The 25,433-nt window shown below is 53.1% G+C and overlaps 2 protein-coding genes across 2 annotated transcripts; one reads left to right on the plus strand and one right to left on the minus strand.

The window, feature by feature from the left end:
- Positions 1 to 2,211: 2,211 nt before the first annotated feature.
- IUM83_05790 (putative ion channel) lies at positions 2,212 to 5,331 on the minus strand (the record flags this gene model as incomplete). Its single annotated transcript, XM_067929947.1, has 3 exons — positions 2,212 to 2,662; positions 4,458 to 4,999; positions 5,056 to 5,331. 3 exons carry the CDS (start codon positions 5,329 to 5,331, stop codon positions 2,212 to 2,214), a joined length of 1,269 nt encoding a protein of 422 aa, XP_067798179.1.
- A 3,745-nt stretch (positions 5,332 to 9,076) lies between these two features.
- On the plus strand, positions 9,077 to 9,380 carry IUM83_05791 (uncharacterized protein; the record flags this gene model as incomplete). The annotated part of the gene is made up of 2 exons (XM_067929948.1): positions 9,077 to 9,283; positions 9,351 to 9,380. The coding sequence occupies 2 exons, from the start codon at positions 9,077 to 9,079 to the stop codon at positions 9,378 to 9,380; spliced, it is 237 nt and encodes a 78-aa protein (XP_067798178.1).
- Between the last annotated feature and the right edge of the window lie 16,053 nt (positions 9,381 to 25,433).

Here is a 25,433-nt window from a genome sequence, read left to right on the forward strand (position 1 = left end):
CGTGCACTCACCCGGATGTGGCATACATAGTCACACAGTTGTCGAGATTCTTGGAGAATCCTGGGCAACAGCTTTGGAAGGCTGCGGTCCGAGTGCTCCGGTACCTAAAGAGCACCCGAGACGTCGGCATCATCTACAACGGCAACGAGGAGAAGATCGTGGTCGAGGCGTACACGGACGCGGACAGGGGTAGCAATCTGGACGACCGCCGCTCGGTGTCCGGAACGATGGTGATGATCAGCGGGGCGCCGGTGGTCTTCAGGTCGAAGTACCAGCGCACGGTGGCGCTAAGCTCGGCGGAGGCCGAGTACATGGCACTCGGACTGTGCACCCAGGAGGTGCTGTGGGCCCGAGCCATGCTGAAGGACCTGGGCCACGAGCAAGTGGGAGCTACGCGAGTGTGGGAGGATAACCAAGGAGCCATCGCGTCGGCAAGTAACGCAGGCTACAACGCTTGAACCGAGCATGTGGACATCAAGCACCGCTTCGTCCGTTAGAACGTGGCGCGGGGAGTCATCGCGGTCGACTACTTGCCGACGAAGGATCAGCTCGCCCACATGTTAACGAAGGCTGTGGGAACCAAGCGCCTGCAGTACCTGCTCGAGGCGAGTCGAGTCATCGCTAAGGCTGCTCAACACTAGCGGCGATTGGGAATGTTGGTATTGTACGCCGCGAGTGTAGACCGGACTGATGGTATTGTGTACAGCCAGTGTAGACAGGACGGAGCCAGCGAAGACTCATCCGGAGACGGGACGGACCCAGCGAAGACTCGTCCGGAGATGACTCCGCGGTGAACGAGTTCACGGTGGGCACGGAACGTGCCTAGCCGTGATGTGGTTGGATAGACCGAAGACTGGCACTGAGTCCTCGGTAGGGTAAACAACATGATGAGAGGCATCAAGGAGCACAAGGGAACAACAGGAAGAGGAGGACAGTAACGTAGATTTAAGCTTACCGATAAATCTCACTTCGGCATTTGCCCTCTTCCACACAAGCACCAAAAACAACACTTCCACCAACTGTCTCTCCAATCTTGTGCTTGCCCCCAAGACGTCATCAGTGATGACTGGTGGAACTAGATACACGCGCATCTGCGACGAATTTGCCAGTGCATCTTTCACAGGATTGTGAACTGTTGCCGCGCATACACAAACAGAAAACGCTTTGGATGCGTTCATGAAGCTGCAAATGGAAGCCAACACTGCGTAGAAGTCGCACACCTTGGATTTGTCGTTCATGAGCTTCTGCAGTCCATCCACACACAAGACGACGGTCGCGTTCTCGACGTCAGTCATCTCCATATCGGCCAACATAGAAACAACCGTTCCAATCGATAATGGGAAATGTCCATACAATCGCTTCATTTCATAACAAAACGCTGGCCAGTCTGTTATTCTGTCTTTCGTGAGCTGGTAGAGCATTCGGTAGCTGATGTCGTAATCTGGGCATTCAACGATCCTTGCTGTCACATTCTCAAACGTGGACCGCGAGACAGGGATGCCAAAAATTAAGTATATTGGTATCATTTTTCATGGAGAAACGGTAATTGATTTTCGTGTTTTCATGCAAAAATACAATAAGTTAGCTGGCCCAACAACACATATCCGTAATTTATTACACACCGACCGAATGCGGCCCCTCTCGCTGAGAGACTGTTGAACCCGGCACGCTCGGTGATGCTCAAGATTCAAGTGATATACAAGTGATGGAGATGCATAGCTGTTGTTGATTCATTTTTGTACTGCCCTTAGCACATTGAGTTCAATAATTTACGTGCCTGATCATAAAAATCCAATTATTTATTCTTGCTGATGGCCTAACCGAAGATATTGTAGTGGCCTAAAAAGCTCGTACCAAATTTCGGCCTCATGTTTCTCCTAGAAGATGATGACTTTCCATATACGATATTTAGATATAAGGGGTACATTTCGCCGTAGATTTCGATTTTGCGGTCGGATTTGCCGAATTCGCACTCCTTATACACGATTGTCTACCTTGAAAATACGGTCCTCGAGAGCTCAAAAGTCTGGGGAAAGGGCATTAGGGCTAGCCCAACAGTAATCCAAATATCAGGATATCATTGGCTCAATCAACAAAACATCTGGACAACAACATCTGTTTTTCAGGCCACTTTTCAGGGTAAACACCTGACAGAGCCATACACTGTTCACCTTTCACATAAACACTTGAATTAGCTGTTCTTGATTGGTCTCAAAAGCGCTGTTCCCAGTCGCGCTCCCAGAATGGAGACGACTGAGGCGAGTTGACGTTCTCAGGCGTTAGCTGATCCCGAGGCTGGTACCAGCGATTCAACGCCAAGTGGCCATTACCCTGAGCCGATCCGAACGACTTCACTTCGTGGAACCACGACGCAGGCAAGAACAGCATGACTCCGACCGCCCGATCGCAGAACGCAGTCTTCGCCTCACTGAACTTGGGGAACTCCTTGTGCAGCTCTTTCCGTTCCTGCTCGTCCCCGCGCAACCGGAACGTCTCCACTTGGCTGAAGCTCACAGGGTACGTTATCTCCATCTGCTCCGCATCACGCTTCGCAGTCTTCTTGCTCGCTTCCTCCTCATCAGGGTCAAATACCAGATCATCCAGTAACCTCCAGTTGGGGTCATATACGGTACAGATCAGGTATAGGATCAGACAAATTACCCTAGCAGTGATCAGGAAGTGATCAGACAGCTCATCCAGGTAAACAAACGTGTATTACTCTCCTCGATTAGGTCTACCTGTTTGCTATAGCACCTCCTCATTCAGCCCGCCAGGATCCTCATCGAGCGCGGAAGCGCTGTCAGTTGGCAGCTCGACTGCTGCAGGCTCCTCATCCTCGAAGTCATCAGCAATGTCATTTGGTATCTCAACCGGCATAGGTAGCTCGATTCGTTCGCGTGGTAGGCGGCGGGCGCGCCCACGAGGAACGTCAGCAAGACGCTGTACATACTGTGCAGATAGCGTCTTAATGACACCCACAAAGCTCGCCATACTTGGGCAAGGCTTAGGAAACTAACTATTGAGCTCCCTATTAAACCTCTCAAGAGGATTATTCGTCCGCGCAATGAGCTCGTTGTTTAGGCCGGCAACATTCCAGACACTCACATCGTAATACTCCAGCCACGTTCGCTGAAAATACCCCCAGAACCATCGCCACTTAGCTTTCGAATAGGATATCCCAGCCTCACCGCAACGCTGGCGAATTTGACGCTTCACCCACTTGATAGCTTGCTCTATCAAACAATGCTCAACGATAGTCAGCATGTCAACGACACCACGTGTCATAGCGATGCAGCACTCCTCCTCAGGAATCAGAAACCTCTTCATAGCGCGTCTGAGCGCCTGCTTAAGGTGAAATAGACACACCAGCACAATTGCGTTGGGAAATTGCGTCTGAATCGCTTCAATTAAGGCGCTCTCAAAGTCGCACACGACTTCGGCAGGCTCTAGTTGCTGATTTGTACCTTGCACTACAAAATGCACCATGTCCCAAAACGAATCGCCACTACGAGAAGTACTCAAAACGTAGTAAACAGGTTCAAAAAGTCCTGAAGCTCTATCGTGCACCATGAAAACTACGCACTGTTTGTACCCTGACGGTACACAGCGAAATGTACCGTCAACAAAAAGCGTAGTTCCACTGTAGCGTAGGAGGTTGATAAGGGTAGGGTGCGCCCAGCCGATCAGTCGTGTAGGTTTGCTGAGATTCTCGCGGTTCATCGTGATATAATGAAACTGAAAGAACGAGGCAGCTTCGTTCAACGCCAATGAAAGTGGTGGAATTTGAATCGCTCCATGTACATCTCCACTGAAGTGCCTGCTTCTTGTTTGATAAACACGCCGAAGCACTTGGGTCTCAGACAACCCACGCACCACATGCTCATTATTCGCACCATAAAACTCGTTGCGGAGATCTTCCCAAATACGTCGCGCAGGTAGCGCAACCTGATCAATTGCTAGCATGTCCGCTCTATCCTTCATCCGACCGGTGACATCCACAAGGTTACTACAAGCAGCATCAACCTGGCGACAGGTGTGAGGGCGTCCTGTCGTGTAGCCCATGGTACCGATGAAGAAAGCCATCGTGCCACGGCAACCTTGGCGCCAATGAGAATAGCGGTAGGATATCTTCCTGGACGACGCCCACGCGCGGGTGTACTTGAAGCCGCGAAAGTAGCACGTGGTCTTCTCTTGCCGCACTTGGCCCCTCGGGCGGCTTGATATGACGCTGGACAGCGTCCCCACGTCACCAGGAGGTTCAGCGTTGCCCGCGATAGACTGAGTAGGTGCCTGCATGTTACCGAATGAGCGCTACTTCACAGCGGTCCCGCAGGGACCACCGTTCCACGTGGTCGCCTTAGGACCGTGCATTTTCAGATCTCACACCTGATCATTTCAAAACCTACATCTGTTCACAAAGCAGATCTGTACCGTATATGACCCCAACGAGGTTTTACCGATCATCCAGCTCGCCAACTTCGCTCTCATCGTCTCCTTCAGCCTCACTGTCCTCAAAATGAAAGGCGCCGTCCTCATACTCCTCGTCACCTTCACCGCCACTGTTGTCTGCCTGGAGCACACCGAACATGGCCTTCTCCAGTCGCTCCTCAGCCGCTTCAAGTCGAGCCTCTGCTCCCGGTTCTCCAGCCTCCACAGCCTGTTCGACTTCCGCCAGCTTGCGCTCGGCCTCGTTCTTCTCAATCGCAGCAAGAGCTTCGCGCTCCGCCGCGGGTTCCGCTCCGTAGGGCGTCGTCTCCTTGCCCACGTAGTTGATCAAGTCATTTTGGTGCACGTGCGAGATGCTTCCGCGCACGCACATCTTGTCTGTGTCTCTCGGCGAGTAGAGTCGGAAGCGTTTCTTGCCGCGCATCAAGGTGTACAGGCTGTCGTGGTGGTCGTGGTGCAGTCCCGTGGGCGAGCCGTGGTCGTTGTTCCCCATCCACATGTTGATGTTCTGCGGGATCAAGTGGCCCATAAGCTTCGGGCGCACAGGGAAGTCCTGTTGCAGCTGCTTCGAGAACGGAGCCATGTTCGCCCATCCTCCTCGAACGCCACCTCCTGTATCGTCAAGTAGTGCATCTCGTCGGCCGACGCGATGAGCTTTAGCAGCTCGCGGAACGGCATCTCCACTGCGATGCCCTTGCCGACCTTCTCGTTCACATCTCCACGACGCTCCACCGGGAACTTGGTGTCGCCTGCTAGCTCAATCAACCGGTCGTCCGAGGCCGACCACTTGGTCGGGGCGACGAAGTCCTCGTCTTGCAAGAATCCGGAGAGCACCACGGGCGTGCGCGTCCCAATATACTTGGCGAAGAACTGCTCCGGTGTCATTCTTGGCGAAGTTGACTTCCGGTGGGGTGTGGCCCTTGTACTCCTTGACGCATTTTGGGCGTCGACGGGTTCGGTCGAATATCGGGCGACCTAGTCTAGGCTATTGTGTGATTTCGAATTTAGGAACCCCCAACTGCAACTTTTCTCCCTCATTCCAGAATTCGCCGCCTCGAGGGAAGATGGTCGTGCTGAGATTACGTTGTTATCCTTGGGCAGCCGGGAAGACCTTTCTCGATTGACGTAGACACGAACCAGTCTGTGGACCACCTGCAGAAGGCTATCAAGCACGAGAAGTCAACATTCAAGGACGTCGATACAGAGAATGTGCTGCTCTATTCGGCGGAGACGGACGGCGAGTGGCTGGCGTCTATGGATGATGATGTGCTTCAAATGCGAACGGGGGCCATTTCGGTGCGGATGCAGCAGCTGCTGAAAGTTGACATCGACGGAGCTGCACAAATTGGTGCTGTCTTTAGAGACACCCCGCAGTATGATCATATTCACGTGCTAGTGCGGAAGGGCGGCGACATGGTGGATTTACAGAATTCACTTGAGCGGAGGGAGCTAATGCGACTTTGCAGCGGTCCCGGAAAAATCTGGCCATATGAAGGAGCTTCGGAGGTTGTTGCTACCCTCACGGACTTACAACACCATTGCACAGCGTTACATGTATTCTCAAAGTCAGCACTCAAATTCATAAAGTGCGCGCTCAAATTCACATGAACTACTTGACCGCATATTTTCATATATGCCACAATATGAGAGGAATTATATCAAAAGTATCACCATCGTGTTTTTGAGTTTTTTTGTAATTGGCCTTCAAAGTTGGTGATTGATGAGCCCAGTTTCTACAAAAACTCGATAGTGATACTTTTGATAAAATTCCTCTCATATGAAGCTCATTATTTGTGATAAAGACTGGAATATGTATTGTTGAAAGACATAAAATAAATTTCACGTGACAACAATTATATAAATGTATAAGGTGTAGAAGGTATTTCGATCTATTTGAATGTGAGCGTTGGTTTTGAGAATAACGCCGTGCAATGGCGCAACGGATAATGCCGAATTGTGTACCGCATACTATTGAATTCACGCTTATAAATTCACGAAGGGTACCCAAATAGGAGAGGGTATACTATCAAAACGTAAGTGGAGACTTCAGAGCTCCAGATCATCGAGCAGTTCGTCCGCGGAGTCTTCGCCTTCGGAGTTCTTGTCGCGAGCGAGCATAGACACAATGCCACCGATAGATCAGTCCTCAAACCACAGAAAAAGCCCTGGTGCTGTTGCAACGCGATTCACAATGTCATCGGATACGGCTTTAATGGAGATTTTTACTCCTAAAAAACAAAAATATTGAGGACAATATCATTTTCCCCGAATGTTTGGACAAGATATCGAAAATATACCAAACTATTCTGAAATCGAGTCAAAATCGTTTTTGTTCTAGGATTTGTCCTTTGCTGAAGCTAGCTGAGGTAAACAAATTGGCGTAGGTACAATAGCGTTGTGTACTTAGTATTGTCTATAAATTTTGTGAGAAGGTATTGAAATATTTGGTGCTATCCGTTAGTCAACCATTACAACGTCTGGAAGGGCAATAATCGGGATAAACAAAATCGCGCGATCAATATTGTTGTGAGTGGACCAGGAGCGGGCAAGTCCCGCATACTGAATATATTCTCTGTGGAGCTGCTGGTAGAGCGAATAATCTAGAGCTCCAGGAGAGGATGAGGAGAGCTTACAGATTCAACGTCATCGTCGACAACGCAACTACTGCAACTGGAGGTTTAACAAATCCTGACTTTCAAGGGCATTACATCAGCAACCGGATGCTTTCCAGCTCGCGAGTGAACGAGAAGACTGGTTAATATTTCATTGTAAGCTCGATCAATTGCATGGAAACTAGTGAGTATCGATTATTGCCGTTATTCAAATGCTGGTCAAACTGGCGAAAAAGCTAATGTAAAAGATATGACCATCATATTGCGTCTGGATGGTATCGAGAAGCTCGGTAACAATGGCACCATGGCCTGTGATGTCTATTCTATTACGTCGGAACTTTGTCTCATCAAGAACACATGAAGAGCGTTGGTTGTTTGTGCATGCTCGGAACGAGTTTTAAGAACACTGATACTTCTTGGCAATGTGCACCGGGAGCTAGTCCACCAGCTATACATGGTGATCAAGTCCTGAAGCCGAGAACGAGGTTGGAGAGGCAGCTATTGGATGACGTGGGTGGGTTTGGTTGAGCTTTGGAAACACCAGCAGGAGTTCTGTAAATGCATACAAGGGAAGATTTAGAATAAGTCGGTCTTGCCAGCATTTATGACGAGGTATGGACTGCATCACAACCTCATTACGGTGACTTCTTTCGGTCCGACATTTTTCGAGCACCGTCAAATTACCAACAACTGCTCATCTCTGTCCTCTGTCGCAGCTATTTCTCTCGTTTACTCTATTGGCTGTACAAAAATTACTGTTAAGCAGCTTCATAGTATTGGGTTGTTTCGCTTACCTGATGATCAGTGCTTGGACTGTCCTTTCATCATTCTACAAATGTTGACCCGCGCAATTCTCAAGAACCAAGGTGAGGTGGACAATATCAACCTTTATCTCGCGCACTTTGACAGGGTTTGAGCAGTTCGTGGCGTTTCAACGGTGGGTGAAGTCGATTGATTATCGAGAAGCTCCAGTCAGCTTATCCACGCATGCTTGGGCACAGTTTGATGAGATCGAACATATTTAAATTACGGAGATGAATCAGCGCAAGGTGGTCGAACATGATGCCTAACAACGCGATAAAAACTGTCGTCGTGTGCAGGATCAGCATTTCAGTTAGGTTAATGACATATCCACGCAAGTTCAGTTACAACATCGTGGACGTCAAGTCGAGAGCAATTATGTTATCCGATGCAAAGCAGAGATGACCAAAAATATATTGCGGATATTGGCATTTAGCAATACTACTTGCAATACCTTGCCGGAAATTGCAATACATATTGCTGTGCGCTGCAGCATTGTAGTTCTTACTGGCACCTACACCTAACCGGTTACGCCTTGAGTGCTTCAGAAGCAAGTGAGCTCCAAGTTAGCCCGACTCCTAATCGTAAATAGTAGTACAGAATGGCGTCGGGTGGCAAGCAGTGAGCGAAATTACTAGAATTTCGGGGCGACACCGCAGTCTACGACCTTTATTCTGCTTTTTGCAAACCTCCGACCACTCCTCCACTACCGCAACTACGCGCACGTCGTCCGCCATGGCCCTCAGCAAGGCCGCCATCTCCACGTCCTGCATTCCTACGGAAGTGTTGTTTTTCTTCGACGTAACCGTGGTCGATGGATCCGTCACGTACCAGTGCGCAAGTGCCCAGTGATGCCCAAGCAGGTTTGGAAAAATGGGTACTCCAACGTCCGGGAGCACCTCATCATTTGTATCGGGCCAACGACATGGACGAGTTTGTTCAAGCAAAAAAGGATCAAGGAACCCCGCTCGGTTTTGAGAGGGAGAAGTTCGTCTCGAGCCGAGAGCTCTCTTCGTTTCGTTGGATTGAGAGGGTTGTTATGCGCGACATGCCACTCTTGGAGGTGGATAATGCGTTAACATGCTCGATGTATCAGCTCGACCCAATTTGCTGCAACACCCTGATGTTGTACATCACGCATTTGGTCCCCTAGGTCGAAAACCAAATTGTCAACAAATTACCTTTCTTCTTCGGCATCATGTTTGACGGGTGGACCGATGTGTCTACGCTACATCGCGGTTATCGCCACGTTCATGGAGAACGGAGTGTACTTCGAGGTGTTGCTGGGCTGTTCCCCTCCGTTAAACGAGAAGTCGTACACGGTGGAGGAGCACTACGCTCTGCTAGAGTCTGTACTGGGTACCTACGTCAAGACGATCAAACCTCCGGCTGTCATCATTGGCGACAACTGCTCGACTAACAAGGTACTCGCGGACCTAATGGGGGTTCCTCTGATTGGATGCAGGTGTCACAAGCTGAACCTGGCTGTAGAAGCCTACCTCGCTCAACGGCCAGCAGTAGAAAAGACGATTACCAGGGTCGACGAAGTTGTTTCGCAGCTGCGAAATCTGAAAGCTGCAGGAGTGCTCCGCGAGCTGACGTCGCTGACTCCAATCAGGCGCAATGTGACCAGGTGGTCGTCGACGCACAAAATGCTTGAACGCTTTTTGCGACTTGAAAGACAGGCCAGTCAACTGGACGATATTGATTCGTCGTGCTGACTCGGAACGCCTTAAAACAATTATGCCGTCCCTCAATGATTTCAGAAGCATTATGACCGACCTGCAGAGAAAGGGCCAGCATCTTGGTGCTGTCCACGACACTTTTGGTCTGATGATGGAAGATTATCCTGAGTTCAAGGATTATCTCGCTGCTGATGCAGCTATTCCGCACAGCCCGCTCTTCGAGTCCGCGGTGGTCAAGATCATCAACGGGGAGACGGCTAGTCTCACGGTCGAAGAAAAAGACCAGGTTGCCTGCTTTTTGCTGCCTTCGGCCTCAGTCGCGTCGGCGGCACAGCGTAGTTCAAGTCAAAGTGATGACAAGCGAACCTATGCCAGTCAATTACGTGAACTCAAGCGACAGCGGATGACACCGAGCGAGGAGTATGCCGACCTGCGTTTTATTGCCGAGACGTCGGCGTCGGCTGAACGTCTTTTTAGCAGCGCAAGCACGTGTTAAGATCGACTCGGAAGCGATTGACCCCGGTAAATTTCGAGAAGCTGCTCTTCCTCAAGCATAACCGTCATCTTTGGAATGCCGACCTTGTAGCACAGGCGATGAAGGCAACTTCATCGGGAGCGGTAACAACGCAGTAGTTATGTTAGCAGTATTGCGGTTAATATTGCGAGCATGACCAGCTTTGCAGTTCTTATGGCAAGCTTAATGGATATTCCAATACATATTGCTACTCATAGTCCTCTTTACAATGCCCTCCAGTGCATTTTTGGCCATCACTGATGCAAAGTACTGCAACGGAGACAAAAGTTGAACATGTCCATGTTCATGGAAGAGAAAGCAGAGGCTGTGAACAGCGATTCGGATGTGTTCTTGCTCATTACGCCCACCCAAACACCCGATTCACTCTGCCTCCTCAATGTGGTATCGTCTCGAAAACGAGTTTGCCCAATATTTAAAAACTGCCATTGTTAGGGCGTGCCTGACGAGAATCCCACAACGTTTGTCTTCTTATTGCTGAGCGTCGCCCATCGACAATACTTTTCTGTCCCACGAAAATATAGGTAGTCTATAAAATATGGAAAATTTCGGCTTCTGCCTAAAGTACTTGAGCGGCTGAGGCCTTGGTGCAACGATTATCGACAGGCGTTTACTCCAAATTTATGCTGTTTGCACCCTGGTAGAATTGAAGCAGGTGCACCATTTTGTATTCACAAGATTTCGCGCTGTGTAGTTGTTTTTCTTCGTAATTTGGCATAATTGCCGATAATTCACCAACATTTCAAAGTGGCTAATTGTTACAAACGCAAACAAAAATATGCTTACTGTAACAGGGTTACACACACACAAGTGACAACAGTCACTTGTGCATGACAATTGTCACTTATGGTTTAACAGATAAATATCTGTTAAAGGTTTTAGATTCTTCCTCACATTGGTGTAAGGCACACCAATGGATACATTGAAGTGGGCCACCACAATGAGTGGTTCACACCTACCCAAAGATCCCATTGGTAGAAAGATGCTGCTTTCTACCAATTAGAGACGTGCATATTGGTGGGGCTCTGACAGCCAGCCGCTGTCAACCCCTTTCATAGATGATAGACGGTTTTAGCGGATTTATGAGGAAGATCAATTCGCAAACAATACAGTTCTCATTTTACCTTAAACTGGCTACTTGGTGTTTTATTTGATTTATATTATACTTGTGGACTCAAGTATAATTTATTCAAATTATTAATAAACTCTTTCGCTTCCTCATACACGTGGCGCGACGTGTAAGCTAAAGTAGTAAGCCAAAGTAGGCCAACTACACCTGGTAGCACTTTGTAGTCCGTCCAACGACCGACTACGTGACGTTCGTATGAGGTGTACGAACGCGGAGCCGAGAACCCCATGAGCACGGAGGTGCCCATGGAGAGCTCCAACACGCCTGCAACGCATGTTGCACGCACCGACTGCCCCCACCTGTCTGACCCAGAGTGGGAAGCCCTCCAACGACTGTCAACAGTCATGGGAGAAGCGGCGATAGCTACGATGCTGCGTACGCTATCGCCGACGGAGCAACATGGTGTTGCTCTAGGATTCATCATGAAGGAGCAGCGCGATGCTGCTTCCTCAGTGACGGCGTCGTCAGGGACGACACCGCGTGCTCAATCATTAAAATTGAGCGTGAGCAATTACGTGGGAAGAGAGGGCGTGCCTCTCCTCCGATGGCTTGTCGAGCTCGACACAGCCATAGCGGCTCGACGCATCGTCGACCCGCTGTCGAAGGTCGCGTTCGCCATGTCCTGCCTTGGCGGACGCGCAAGGAGTTGGGCGTATGGACGCCGACTCTCAGAACCTACGTGCTTCAGCACGTACGAAGTATTCAAAGAGGAGCTCAGACAAGCGTTTGAGCCCCCCAAAACGAGTTCCGGTCGAGGGCGGAGTTCCTCGACCTTCAGCAGGGTAAGCACGACGTTCATGCTTCCGCGCAGCGTGCACGGTACTTGGTCTCAAATATCGTGGCTAATCCGATAGACGAGGCGACTAAAGTCGTCACGTTCATGAAGGGACTGAGAGATGGGCCTGTGAAGACCTATCTCTTTCGAGAGTACCCGAGTACTCTCGAAGCTGCAATCACCCTTGCCATGCAAGAAGAGTTCAGCCTGCGACAGGCTAAACTGCATGCGAACGTGCCGAGGTCGCAACCGCGCCCGGTAGTGAGGACGGGGGGTCCGGAACCAATGGACCTCTCGAATGCAACGGCTGCTGGTCACCAGCAGCACGGAAGTAAAGTGCGATGCTTCCGTTGCGGAAGGATCGGTCACTTTGCACGGGAGTGCACGGCTCCCATGCCCCCTGGAGTGGCCGTCGTGGCGATGCTAGGCATCGCCGCGGATCAACTAAAACGCGAACATCCAGTAGGTGCGGGGCGCCCTACTGGTAACGCAGTCACGCGTGCCGACATTGGGCACGCAACACTGAGGACTGCAGCCCCCAGTGAGACCAGATCTCGCTGCAAGAAGCAAGATGACAGGCCGAACCTGGTCATCTTGAAGGTTTACTCGAAGAGAGCAAGTGACTCTCTTCGAGCTTTGGTAGATTCAGGCGCGTCGAACAACTTTGTTCGACTACGAAGCCTGCCGAGACTTGACTTCGAGGAGGTAAATGTACCTCGAAGTCTTCTGGAGGTCCGACTGGCAACAGGTGCCATCGTGGAGACCGAGAAGCGCGTCGTGAACGTGCGCTTCTCGTACAAACAACGGGTGTTTGTCGAACACTTTATCGTCCTGGACCTGGACGATAAGTTCGACGTGGTAATGGGCATGCCGTGACTTGCACGGCATGATCCAGTAATTGACTGGAAGAAGCGCACGCCCGTGCGCTTCGGTCGCGACTGCGGAACAGAGAGCGATGGCCCTGTTACCGCAGCGCACGCACCAGCAGGTGCGCGCGGCATACTAGTCGAGACAGCGCTTAATGCTGCTGTCCCGTAGTGACCGAGAAGTGCGCGAGGGCGCGCACAAGTGAGACCCACGTCGGCGGTGCTGCCGACGTCGGAAGATGAGGATGTATCGGTTCCGGGAACCAACACTCCCGTTCAAGTACGCATGGGACAGTCCCTGACCCGAAGAGGTCAGGTCGACGACGACGCGTCGACTCCGGGAGTCGACGCACCCTCGGTGATGAGGAGCTCCGCCAATAACCGGCGTCGAGGTGACGAAGGCGTGTCAACTCCGGGAGTTGACGCTGCAAACAGTGCGGACGGTTGCAAACGTACCACACTGACGCAATTTGCATGCTGTCGTGCAGCCGGGCTGCACGACGAAGCGCCATGCGATCAAGCCGGGTTTGATATCGCGCGCCTGCAGACAGGGTCTGCCGGCGAAGGAACACATTACCGTGCAGCCGGGGTGCACGAAGAAACATGCAGTCAAGCCGGGCTTGATGCCGCGCGCCCGCGGACAGGGTCCGCCGGCGAACAACCGTCCATGGTCGGGCCTGGACCAGAAGAACCACCGTGCGGAGCCGGGCTCCACACAACAAGAAGACGGCGCATGCGGAGAACGCTGCGCAAGTCTCGGTCCGGGACCGAAACGCAACAAGAACAGTCTGCTGGGCAGACTGAGGCGGTGACGCCGGACGTCGAGACGCTAAGCGTCTTGACGCGCACCGATACTGGATTCCAGTATCGTGAAACGGAACTCGCTAATCATCCGACGACGGCGTCGGAGTTGACTTCGCTTCCAGCCATGAGCTGGAAGCGCTTCACGCGCGACTTGCACGATGGACGCATCGAGCAGGTCTGCGTTTTTTCGAACAGCGAAAGAACGGAGAGAGAGAGAGAGCGAAGAGCTGAGACAGCTCTTCATGGGAAGTACCACTGAGAGTGAAGACACTCTCAGTGCGAAGACGAAGCGAGAGCGCTTCGAGGAACAAGGTTGGGACTCGTTGAAGTCGAGTCCCTATTACGAATTATTGAGGGAGTACAAAGACGTACTCCCGAAAGCGATTCCTACGGAGCTCCCGCAGGATAAAGGCATACATCACGAGATTGATCTCGTGCCGGGCACGAAGTACTGTGTCACGCGGCAGTGGCCACTGCCGCGAGAACAAGTAAAAGCGATCGGCGACTTCTTTGAAAGTCGTCGCAGAGCAGGGCAAGTGCGGGAATCAAAGTCCCCGCACAGTGCTCCGACGTTCTGTGTCAAGAATCCACAGGGCGGATGGCGCATCGTTCATGCCTACAACAAGCTGAACGATGCGACGGTACCGGCGCAGACGCCGATACCGCGAAAAGATGTTATCATCGATTCGATGGCCGGGAGCACCGTTTACAGTGCTCTCGACTTGCGAGATGGATTCTATCAGATCCTAATGCGTGAGAGCGACATCCCTCTCACGGCAGTGAGCACGCCAAGCGGCATGCTCTGGGAATGGCTAGTAATGCCGCAGGGGCTTAGGAATGCCCCTGCGACCTTCAACAGGTGCGTGGCACACTTGTTGCGCTCGGTGCGCGACTTCGCACCGAGCTACTTCGATGATGTGTTCATCCACAGCCGGGCTGTGGACGGGAAGACCGACGTAGAGATGCACAGGGTGCATCTCCGGAAGCTACTTGAGCTTATGCGAAAGCATAAGCTCTACGCGAACCTGAAGAAGTGTATCTTTGGGGCGAGCGAGATACCCGTCCTCGGGTGTCTCGTAGGGAAGGATGGCGTTCGCCCTGACCCGGAAAAGGTCAGAGTGATTAATGAATTGCCAACGCCTTCAAGTGTCAAGGAACTGAGGCAGTTCCTTGGCTTGGCCACGTACTTGCACAAGTACGTGGAGGATTACGCGGGCAAGGTCCGCCCGCTGTCACAGCTTCTTAGAAGGAAGCTGTGTGGAATTGGACAGCCGATTGCCAAAAGGCATTCGATGCAGTCAAGCGGGGCTTGACTGAGGCACCGATCTTGGCAGTGGCTGACCAAGATCGTCCATTCCACGTTGTATGTGACGCATCCGCCTTCGCGATCGGATGTGCGTTGATGCAGCACGATCACGAGGGCCGTGATCGTGTCGTCTACTACCAATCGCGCCAGCTGAAGCCAGCTGAGCGCAACTATCCGGTGCATGACAAGGAACTCCTTGCCATGAAATACGCACTCGCAAAGTTCCGAGTGTATTTGCTTGGAAGTAGACCGTTTGTGGTCTACACCGACCATGCATCATTGCGCACTGCAGTGAAGTCACCACACATTTCACAAAGAATGGCGAGATGGCTCTCATTCTTTGCGGAGTATAACTTCCGGGTCGAATACAAACCCGGAAGATTGAATGTAGTGGCCGATGCATTATCACGTCGGCCAGACTACGCAGAAGCTGCTGACGTCAAAGCCATTGACGTCACGCGATCGAGCAAACCCACATCGTCTCTGCTGGACGATGTGAAGGCCGCGTACGCGCACGACGCGGACACGAAGGTCTTGCTCGCCTATGGCACAGCGCCTTCTGACAAGTCTCGTCAGAAGCTGCCCAAGCACCTTCGAGCGCGTGCACACCGCTTTCGAGTGCACGACGGATTACTGCTTTATAATGCAGTCGACGACAACGCGGATCGTGTTGTCGTGCCGAATGATCATGACCTGCGACTCAAGATCATGTACGAATATCATGATGCCCTGTAGCGGGTCTAACTTGACTCACTAATTTTGCTTACACGTTGCGCAACGTGTATGAGGAAGCGTAAGTACTTAGTAATTACTTGAGTTAATTATATTTGAATACACAAATATAATTTAAATCAGATACGACTCCAAGCGACTTACATTAGGTAAAATCAGAACTGTATTGTTTGTGAATTGATCTTCCTCTAAAATCTGCTAAAAACTGTTTATCATCTATGAAAGGGTTGACGGCGGCTGGCTGTCAGAGCCCCGCCAATATGCACGTCTCTGATTGGTAGAAAGATGCTGCTTTCTACCAATAGGATCTTTGGGTAGGTGTGGACCACTCATTGCGGTGGCCCACTTCAATGTATCCATTAGTGTGACTTACACCAAGGTGAGGAAGTATCTAAAACTTTTAGCAGATATTTATCTGTTAAAATCACAAGTGGCTTGCAGCCGCTTGTCCGTGTAACCCCGTTACACCATCCCCCCTTAAGGTTAGACGCGCGGGGTCTCCGCACGTCAATCTACGGAATTGACCATTCGTCAATTCTCCGCGTTTGGAGAAGAAATCCGCGCTCATTCAACGATGAGCGCGCCTCAGAAGAAGTCCACAAAGTCGGTGGGGAGTCATCTCTCCATCGACGACTACTTCGAACGCCAGAAGGCGAAGTACGGCGACGTCGTCGACTTCGACGACGACGATGAAGATATGGAGGGCGAGGAGGACTCGCCCTCAAAGCGTAAAGACTCAGTGTCGAGCGAATCGCTTGACCCTCACGCCAAGAACATTCGCCCGCGTGAAGGGGACGAATCGGACGCTTCGAGTTCGAAGCGTTCGCGAACTGAGAGTGATACCCCACTCGCTTCCGCTGGGGCTCTCAGTTCTCCGCGCGCTGCAACTGCAGCGCGCGATCCGTGGATGCCGTCCGCGTCCGAGATCTCGGACCGGTATGGGAACTCGGTACCTCCGAATGAGGTGCTGTTATACGTATGCAGCGCCATCAAAGACGACTCCGTGGCCGCCGAGCTGCACTTTGATGCGGGAACGCATCAAAGGCGCGATTATTACGTCGGACTCTTCCATGAGCTCCGATGGTTTCAAAGCAAGAAGACATCTTCTCGCAGCAAAGTGCCCGAGTGCCTGCTGGCAGGCACTTTGTCAAAGTTGGAATGCTTTTGTTGAGAACTTCAACGAGAAGCCGAGTGCTTACCGTGATCGGATTATGCAAGCGCGTGATTGTTTCGAGACGTACTCGAAGCGTGGAAAGTTGGAGCAACTCCACGTTGCTGCGGAGGAGGCTAACGTGCCGTGCGCTGTGCCCGAGGGCTTTCAGTGCGCGAAGTGCTTCCCAGGCGCGGTACGCTTGAGCGACCGCGACCTGAACGGGTACACGTCATTCTGTGTGCTCGAGAGTCTCAAAGAGCTCCGTGCTAAGTTCTTAGCACGTGAGGGTTCGGGCGCTAGCGATGACCGCAGGGCTCGCACTACTTCCGCTTCGCCAGCGCGTACTGCTCCTCGTACGCCCTCACCATTTCCGGAACGTCCTCCAGCAAGACGTTCCGCGGCTCCCATGTATCTCGATGGGGAGGAAATCCTCTCCAACGAATACGAAAACGAGCCCCTTGAGGGTTCGTTTTCGGGATACTATGCTCAACAATCCGCTCAACAATCCAGCGGGTTGAGCCGCGGGCGTCACGGATCGGCGGTGGCGGGGGTGGGAACACGCCCCGGGTATGATCAGCCCCGGGCTGATCAGTATGCGCCTCTCCACGACCGGGTGACCGCCGTGGAGCGTCTTCAGGGCGCTAAGTTCGCCGCCCTAAAGCAGGAGCTGGCGAACCAGAAGGCCCAAGTCGCGGCGGTCCCGCAGACAGCCTCGAATATCGAGGTCGAGTTGGGGTCCCAGATGAAGGGGTTGCTCCAGCGCGTCCGCGCGCTGGAGGAGAGGTTGCTCGTCGCCGAGGCCAAGTCCTCCGCTTCTGCCTCGGCTCCTGCCGAGGCTTCGGATCCGCCGAGCTAGATGGCTCGTGCTGCAGGTATGGCTTCAGCCGTGCGACATAAAATGTCGGGTGGAGCCGCATGCTAGACGGTATGTCTAGCGTGTAAGCGTTGTCGTGCCCTGCCAACACAGTGAACGGCCCGATGAAGCGCGGAGCAAGCTTGCTTGCCCCGAAGTCCGAAACCGCATGTTTAGGCTGGTTTTGCGTAGCTAACAAAACCAATGAACTAACTTTGAATTCATTTGTGTTGCCTCTGCCCACATTGTCTGCGTTCAGTTTTGTTGGTCAACAGAAGCTGCTATTGCATCTTGGCCAAACCGAATTACGGCTTGTCTTTTGGTGATGAAATTGATTGCATCCGAGCTGAAGTCATTCAGCTCGCTCTCCGCTAGAGGTCCGGCCTCTGCGTGGTTCTTCGCGGTGTCTGCGCCCTGCGCAGACCCGTGGTCCTTGTTCCTTGTGGAGTCTGTGCTCTGCACCGACTCGTTTTCCTTGCTCTGGGGGTCAGCGCAGGGCGCTGACCCTTGGTTCTTCCTGCCAAGATCTGCGCCCCGCGCAGACCTGGTTGTCTTGTTCCTTGTCGTCGCAGCTGACACTGTGCAAGTGTCAGCGGTTTTCTGCGGCTGCTGTTTTGCAGTCGTAGATCCTCCCCCACTTAAAGTGGGAGCCACCACTCCGAGTAAACCCGGCAGACGTGGATGCCGCATGGCATTCACGTAGAACGGTGTATGCCCGGTCGAGGCATGCACTGAGTTGTTGATGGCAACCTCTGCCATCGATAAGCACTCGCTCCAGTATTGGAACGAGTGAGCGTAGCTCTTCAAAAGTCGACAAGCACGCGATTCACGCGCTCGGTTTGACCGTCGGTCTGCGGATGATCCGCAGTCGACATGGAAAGCTGGCTCCCAAGAAGTGTAAACACTTCTTGCCACCGGTGCACTGTGAAGCGCGGGTCTCTGTCCGACACGATGTCGGTCGGCATGCCATGGTGTTTGAACACCATGTCGACGAACAGACGGGCCGTCTGTTTCGCGGTCACTTCTACTGGCACCGCAGCAAGATGTACCATCTTGCTGAAGCGGTCGACGAAGACCACAACACCGGTATTCCCTCCGCTGTCCGGGGGAAGACCAGAGATGAAGTCCAAAGACATGGACTTCCAGCACTCCGACGGAGTCGGTAGTGATTGTAACGGAGCCTGCGCGAATGGCGCAGGCTTTACGCGTTGGCATACCTCGCAAGCACGGATGTACTTGCGCACCCACTTATACTGGTTGTGCCAGTAGAAGTCACGCGTGAGAAGGACGTATGTCTTCTCACGCCCGAGATGTCCCGCAGTCGGGGCATCATGATATTCGTACATGATCCTGAGTCGCAGGTCATGATCATTCGGCACGACAACACGATCCGCGTTGTTGTCGACTGCATTATAAAGCAGTAGTCCGTCGTGCACTCGAAAGCGGTGTGCACGCGCTCGAAGGTGCTTGGGCAGCTTCTGACGGGACTTGTCAGAAGGCGCTGTGCCATAGGCCTGCAAGAGCTTCGCGTCCGCGTCGTGCGCGTACGCGGCCTTCACATCGTCCAGCAGAGACGATGTGGGTTTGCTCGATCGCGTGACGTCAATGGCTTTGACGTCAGCAGTTTCTGCGTAGTCCGGCCGACGTGATAACGCATCGGCCACCACGTTCAATCTTCCGGGTTTGTATTCGACCCGGAAGTTATACTCCGCAAAGAATGAGAGCCATCTCGCCATTCTTTGTGAAATGTGTGGTGACTTCACTGCAGTGCGCAGTGATGCATGGTCGGTGTAGACCACAAACGGTCTACTTCCAAGCAAATACACTCGGAACTTTGCGAGTGCGTATTTCATGGCAAGGAGTTCCTTGTCATGCACCGGATAGTTGCGCTCAGCTGGCTTCAGCTGACGCGATTGGTAGTAGACGACACGATCACGGCCCTCGTGATCGTGCTGCATCAACGCACATCCGATCGCGAAGGCGGATGCGTCACATACAACGTGGAATGGACGATCTTGGTCAGCCACTGCCAAGATCGGTGCCTCAGTCAAGCCCCGCTTGACTGCATCGAATGCCTTTTGGCAATCGGTTGTCCAATTCCACACAGCTTCCTTCTTAAGAAGCTGTGACAGCGGGCGGACCTTGCCCGCGTAATCCTCCACGTACTTGTGCAAGTACGTGGCCAAGCCAAGGAACTGTCTCAGTTGCTTGACATTTGAAGGCGTTGGCAATTCATTAATCACTCTGACCTTTTCTGGGTCAGGGCGAACGCCATCCTTCCCTACGAGACACCCGAGGACGGGTATCTCGCTCGCCCCAAAGATACACTTCTTCAGGTTCGCGTAGAGCTTATGCTTTCGCATAAGCTCAAGTAGCTTCCGGAGATGCACCCTGTGCATCTCTACGTCGGTCTTCCCGTCCACAGCCCGGCTGTGGATGAACACATCATCGAAGTAGCTCGGTGCGAAGTCGCGCACCGAGCGCAACAAGTGTGCCACGCACCTGTTGAAGGTCGCAGGGGCATTCCTAAGCCCCTGCGGCATTACTAGCCATTCCCAGAGCATGCCGCTTGGCGTGCTCACTGCCGTGAGAGGGATGTCGCTCTCACGCATTAGGATCTGATAGAATCCATCTCGCAAGTCGAGAGCACTGTAAACGGTGCTCCCGGCCATCGAATCGATGATAACATCTTTTCGCGGTATCGGCGTCTGCGCCGGTACTGTCGCATCGTTCAGCTTGTTATACGCATGAACGATGCGCCATCCGCCCTGTGGCTTTTTGACACAGAATGCCGGACCACTGTGCGGGGATTTGATTCCCGCACTTGTCCTGCTCTGCGACGACTTTCAAAGAAGTCGCCGATCGCTTTTACTTGTTCTCGCGGCAGTGGCCACTGCCGCGTGACACAGTACTTCGTGCCCGGCACGAGATCAATCTCGTGATGTATGCCTTTATCCTGCGGGAGCTCCGTAGGAATCGCTTTCCGGGAGTACGTCTTTGTACTCCCTCAATAATTCGTAATAGGGACTCGACTTCAACGAGTCCCAACCTTGTTCCTCGAAGCGCTCTCGCTTCGTCTTCGCACTGAGAGTGTCTTCACTCTCAGTGGTACTTCCCATGAAGAGCTGTCTCAGCTCTTCGCTCTCTCTCTCTCTCCGTTCTTTCGCTGTTCGAAAAAACGCAGACCTGCTCGATGCGTCCATCTTGCAAGTCGCGCGTGAAGCGCTTCCAGCTCATGGCTGGAAGCGAAGTCAACTCCGACGCCGTCGTCGGATGATTAGCGAGTTCCGTTTCACGATACTGGAATCCAGTATCGGTGCGCGTCAAGACGCTTAGCGTCTCGACGTCCGGCGTCACCGCCTCAGTCTGCCCAGCAGATTGTTCTTGTTGCGTTTCGGTCCCGGACCGAGACTTGCGCAGCGTTCTCCGCATGCGCCGTCTTCTTGTTGTGTGGGCCCGGCTCCGCACGGTGGTTCTTCTGGTCCAGGCCCGACCATGGACGGTTGTTCGCCGGCGGACCCTGTCCGCGGGCGCGCGGCATCAAGCCCGGCTTGACTGCATGTTTCTTCGTGCACCCCGGCTGCACGGTAATGTGTTCCTTCGCCGGCAGACCCTGTCTGCAGGCGCGCGATATCAAACCCGGCTTGATCGCATGGCGCTTCGTCGTGCAGCCCGGCTGCACGACAGCATGCAAATTGCGTCAGTGTGGTACGTTTGCAACCGTCCGCACTGTTTGCAGCGTCAACTCCCGGAGTTGACACGCCTTCGTCACCTCGACGCCGGTTATTGGCGGAGCTCCTCATCACCGAGGGTGCGTCGACTCCCGGAGTCGACGCGTCGTCGTCGACCTGACCTCTTCGGGTCAGGGACTGTCCCATGCGTACTTGAACGGGAGTGTTGGTTCCCGGAACCGATACATCCTCATCTTCCGACGTCGGCAGCACCGCCGACGTGGGTCTCACTGTGCGCGCCCTCGCGCACTTCTCGGTCACTACGGGACAGCAGCATTAAGCGCTGTCTCGACTAGTATGCCGCGCGCACCTGCTGGTGCGTGCGCTGCGGTAACAGGGCCATCGCTCTCTGTTCCGCAGTCGCGACCGAAGCGCACGGGCGTGCGCTTCTTCCAGTCAATTACTGGATCATGCCGTGCAAGCCACGGCATGCCCATTACCACGTCGAACTTATCGTCCAGGTCCAGGACGATAAAGTGTTCGACAAACACCCGTTGTTTGTACGAGAAGCGCACGTTCACGACGCGCTTCTCGGTCTCCACGATGGCACCTGTTGCCAGTCGGACCTCCAGAAGACTTCGAGGTACATTTACCTCCTCGAAGTCAAGCCTCGGTAAACTCCGCAGTCGAACAAAGTAGTTCGACGCGCCTGAATCTACCAAAGCTCGAAGAGATTCACTTGCTCTCTTCGAGTAAACCTTCAAGATGACCAGGTTCGGCCTGTCATCTTGCTTCTTGCAGTGAGAGCTGGTCTCACTGGGGCTGCAGTCCTCAGTGTTGCGTGCCCAATGTCGGCACGCGTGACTGCGTTACCAGTAGGGCGCCCCGCACCTACTGGATGTTCGCGTTTTAGTTGATCCGCGGCGATGCCTAGCATCGCCACGACGGCCACTCCAGGGGGCATGGGAGCCGTGCACTCCCGTGCAAAGTGACCGATCCTTCCGCAACGGAAGCATCGCACTTTACTTCCGTGCTGCTGGTGACCAGCAGCCGTTGCATTCGAGAGGTCCATTGGTTCCGGACCCCCCGTCCTCACTACCGGGCGCGGTTGCGACCTCGGCACGTTCGCATGCAGTTTAGCCTGTCGCAGGCTGAACTCTTCTTGCATGGCAAGGGTGATTGCAGCTTCGAGAGTACTCGGGTACTCTCGAAAGAGATAGGTCTTCACAGGCCCATCTCTCAGTCCCTTCATGAACGTGACGACTTTAGTCGCCTCGTCTATCGGATTAGCCACGATATTTGAGACCAAGTACCGTGCACGCTGCGCGGAAGCATGAACGTCGTGCTTACCCTGCTGAAGGTCGAGGAACTCCGCCCTCGACCGGAACTCGTTTTGGGGGGCTCAAACGCTTGTCTGAGCTCCTCTTTGAATACTTCGTACGTGCTGAAGCACGTAGGTTCTGAGAGTCGGCGTCCATACGCCCAACTCCTTGCGCGTCCGCCAAGGCAGGACATGGCGAACGCGACCTTCGACAGCGGGTCGACGATGCGTCGAGCCGCTATGGCTGTGTCGAGCTCGACAAGCCATCGGAGGAGAGGCACGCCCTCTCTTCCCACGTAATTGCTCACGCTCAATTTTAATGATTGAGCACGCGGTGTCGTCCCTGACGACGCCGTCACTGAGGAAGCAGCATCGCGCTGCTCCTTCATGATGAATCCTAGAGCAACACCATGTTGCTCCGTCGGCGATAGCGTACGCAGCATCGTAGCTATCGCCGCTTCTCCCATGACTGTTGACAGTCGTTGGAGGGCTTCCCACTCTGGGTCCGACAGGTGGGGGCAGTCGGTGCGTGCAACATGCGTTGCAGGCGTGTTGGAGCTCTCCATGGGCACCTCCGTGCTCATGGGGTTCTCGGCTCCGCGTTCGTACACCTCATACGAACGTCACGTAGTCGGTCGTTGGACGGACTACAAAGTGCTACCAGGTGTAGTTGGCCTACTTTGGCTTACTACTTTAGCTTACACGTCGCGCCACGTGTATGAGGAAGCGAAAGAGTTTATTAATAATTTGAATAAATTATACTTGAGTCCACAAGTATAATATAAATCAAATAAAACACCAAGTAGCCAGTTTAAGGTAAAATGAGAACTGTATTGTTTGCGAATTGATCTTCCTCATAAATCCGCTAAAACTGTCTATCATCTATGAAAGGGGTTGACAGCGACTGGCTGTCAGAGCCCCACCAATATGCACGTCTCTAATTGGTAGAAAGCAGCATCTTTCTACCAATGGGATCTTTGGGTAGGTGTGAACCACTCATTGTGGTGGCCCACTTCAATGTATCCATTGGTGTGCCTTACACCAAGGTGAGGAAGTATCTAAAACTTTTAACAGATATTTATCTGTTAAAATCACAAGTGGCGCCACCTGTGCGTGTAACCCCGTTACATGCCCCGACTGCGGGACATCTCGGGCGTGAGAAGACATACGTCCTTCTCACGCGTGACATCTACTGGCACCACCAGTATAATTGGGTGCGCAAGTACATCCGTGCTTGCGAGGTGTGCCAACGCGTAAAGCCTGCGCCATTCGCGCAGGCTCCGTTACAATCACTACCGACTCCGTCGGAGTGCTGGAAGTCCATGTCTTTGGACTTCATCTCTGGTCTTCCCCCGGACAGCGGAGGGAATACCGGTGTTGTGGTCTTCGTCGACCGCTTCAGCAAGATGGTACATCTTGCTGCGGTGCCAGTAGAAGTGACCGCGAAACAGACGGCCCGTCTGTTCGTCGACATGGTGTTCAAACACCATGGCATGCCGACCGACATCGTGTCGGACAGAGACCCGCGCTTCACAGTGCACCGGTGGCAAGAAGTGTTTACACTTCTTGGGAGCCAGCTTTCCATGTCGACTGCGGATCATCCGCAGACCGACGGTCAAACCGAGCGCGTGAATCGCGTGCTTGTCGACTTTTGAAGAGCTACGCTCACTCGTTCCAATACTGGAGCGAGTGCTTATCGATGGCAGAGGTTGCCATCAACAACTCCGTGCATGCCTCGACCGGGCATACATCGTTCTACGTGAATGCCATGCGGCATCCACGTCTGCCGGGTTTACTCGGAGTGGTGGCTCCCACTTTAAGTGGGGGAGGATCTACGACTGCAAAACAGCAGCCGCAGAAAACCGCTGACACTTGCACAGTGTCAGCTGCAACGACAAGGAACAAGACAACCAGGTCTGCGCGGGGCGCAGATCTTGGCAGGAAGAACCAAGGGTCAACGCCCTGCGCTGACCCCCAGAGCAAGGAAAACGAGTCGGTGCAGAGCACAGACTCCACAAGGAACAAGGACCACGGGTCTGCGCAGGGCGCAGACACCGCGAAGAACCACGCAGAGGCCGGACCTCTAGCGGAGAGCGAGCTGAATGACTTCAGCTCGGATGCAATCAATTTCATCACCAAAAGACAAGCCGTAATTCGGTTTGGCCAAGATGCAATAGCAGCTTCTGTTGACCAACAAAACTGAACGCAGACAATGTGGGCAGAGGCAACACAAATGAATTCAAAGTTAGTTCATTGGTTTTGTTAGCTACGCAAAACCAGCCTAAACATGCGGTTTCGGACTTCGGGGCAAGCAAGCTTGCTCCACGCTTCATCGGGCCGTTCACTGTGTTGGCAGGGCACGGCAACGCTTACACGCTAGACATACCGTCTATCATGCGGCTCCACCCGACATTTTATGTCGGGCGGTTAAAGCCATACCTCCAGCACGAGCCAAGTGGCTCGCCTGACCCTAAGAGACAGACTCGGCAGGGGAAACCCTCCTCTCCAGCGCGTAGTCGCGCTGGAGCAGTTAATACAGTCGGGCCTACAGCCCGACCGGCACGTTCAAGGCGGTCTGGGAGACCGCCACAGCCGGGACACGATGGTACAGAGCGGTAACCTCCTCGCTCTGAAGGTACTCCACGACCGTCACCTGGTCCTGGAGCAACACGAGAGGAAGGTCAACACGGCGTTGACCATCGGGGCGTGTTTCCACCGCCCCCGCTGCGAGACCCACGCGGAGAAAC

The sequence above is a fragment of the Phytophthora cinnamomi genome (assembly GCF_018691715.1).
Source record: "Phytophthora cinnamomi strain GKB4 chromosome Unknown Contig10, whole genome shotgun sequence".
In the NCBI taxonomy this organism is placed as follows: Eukaryota; Oomycota; class Peronosporomycetes; order Peronosporales; family Peronosporaceae; genus Phytophthora; species Phytophthora cinnamomi.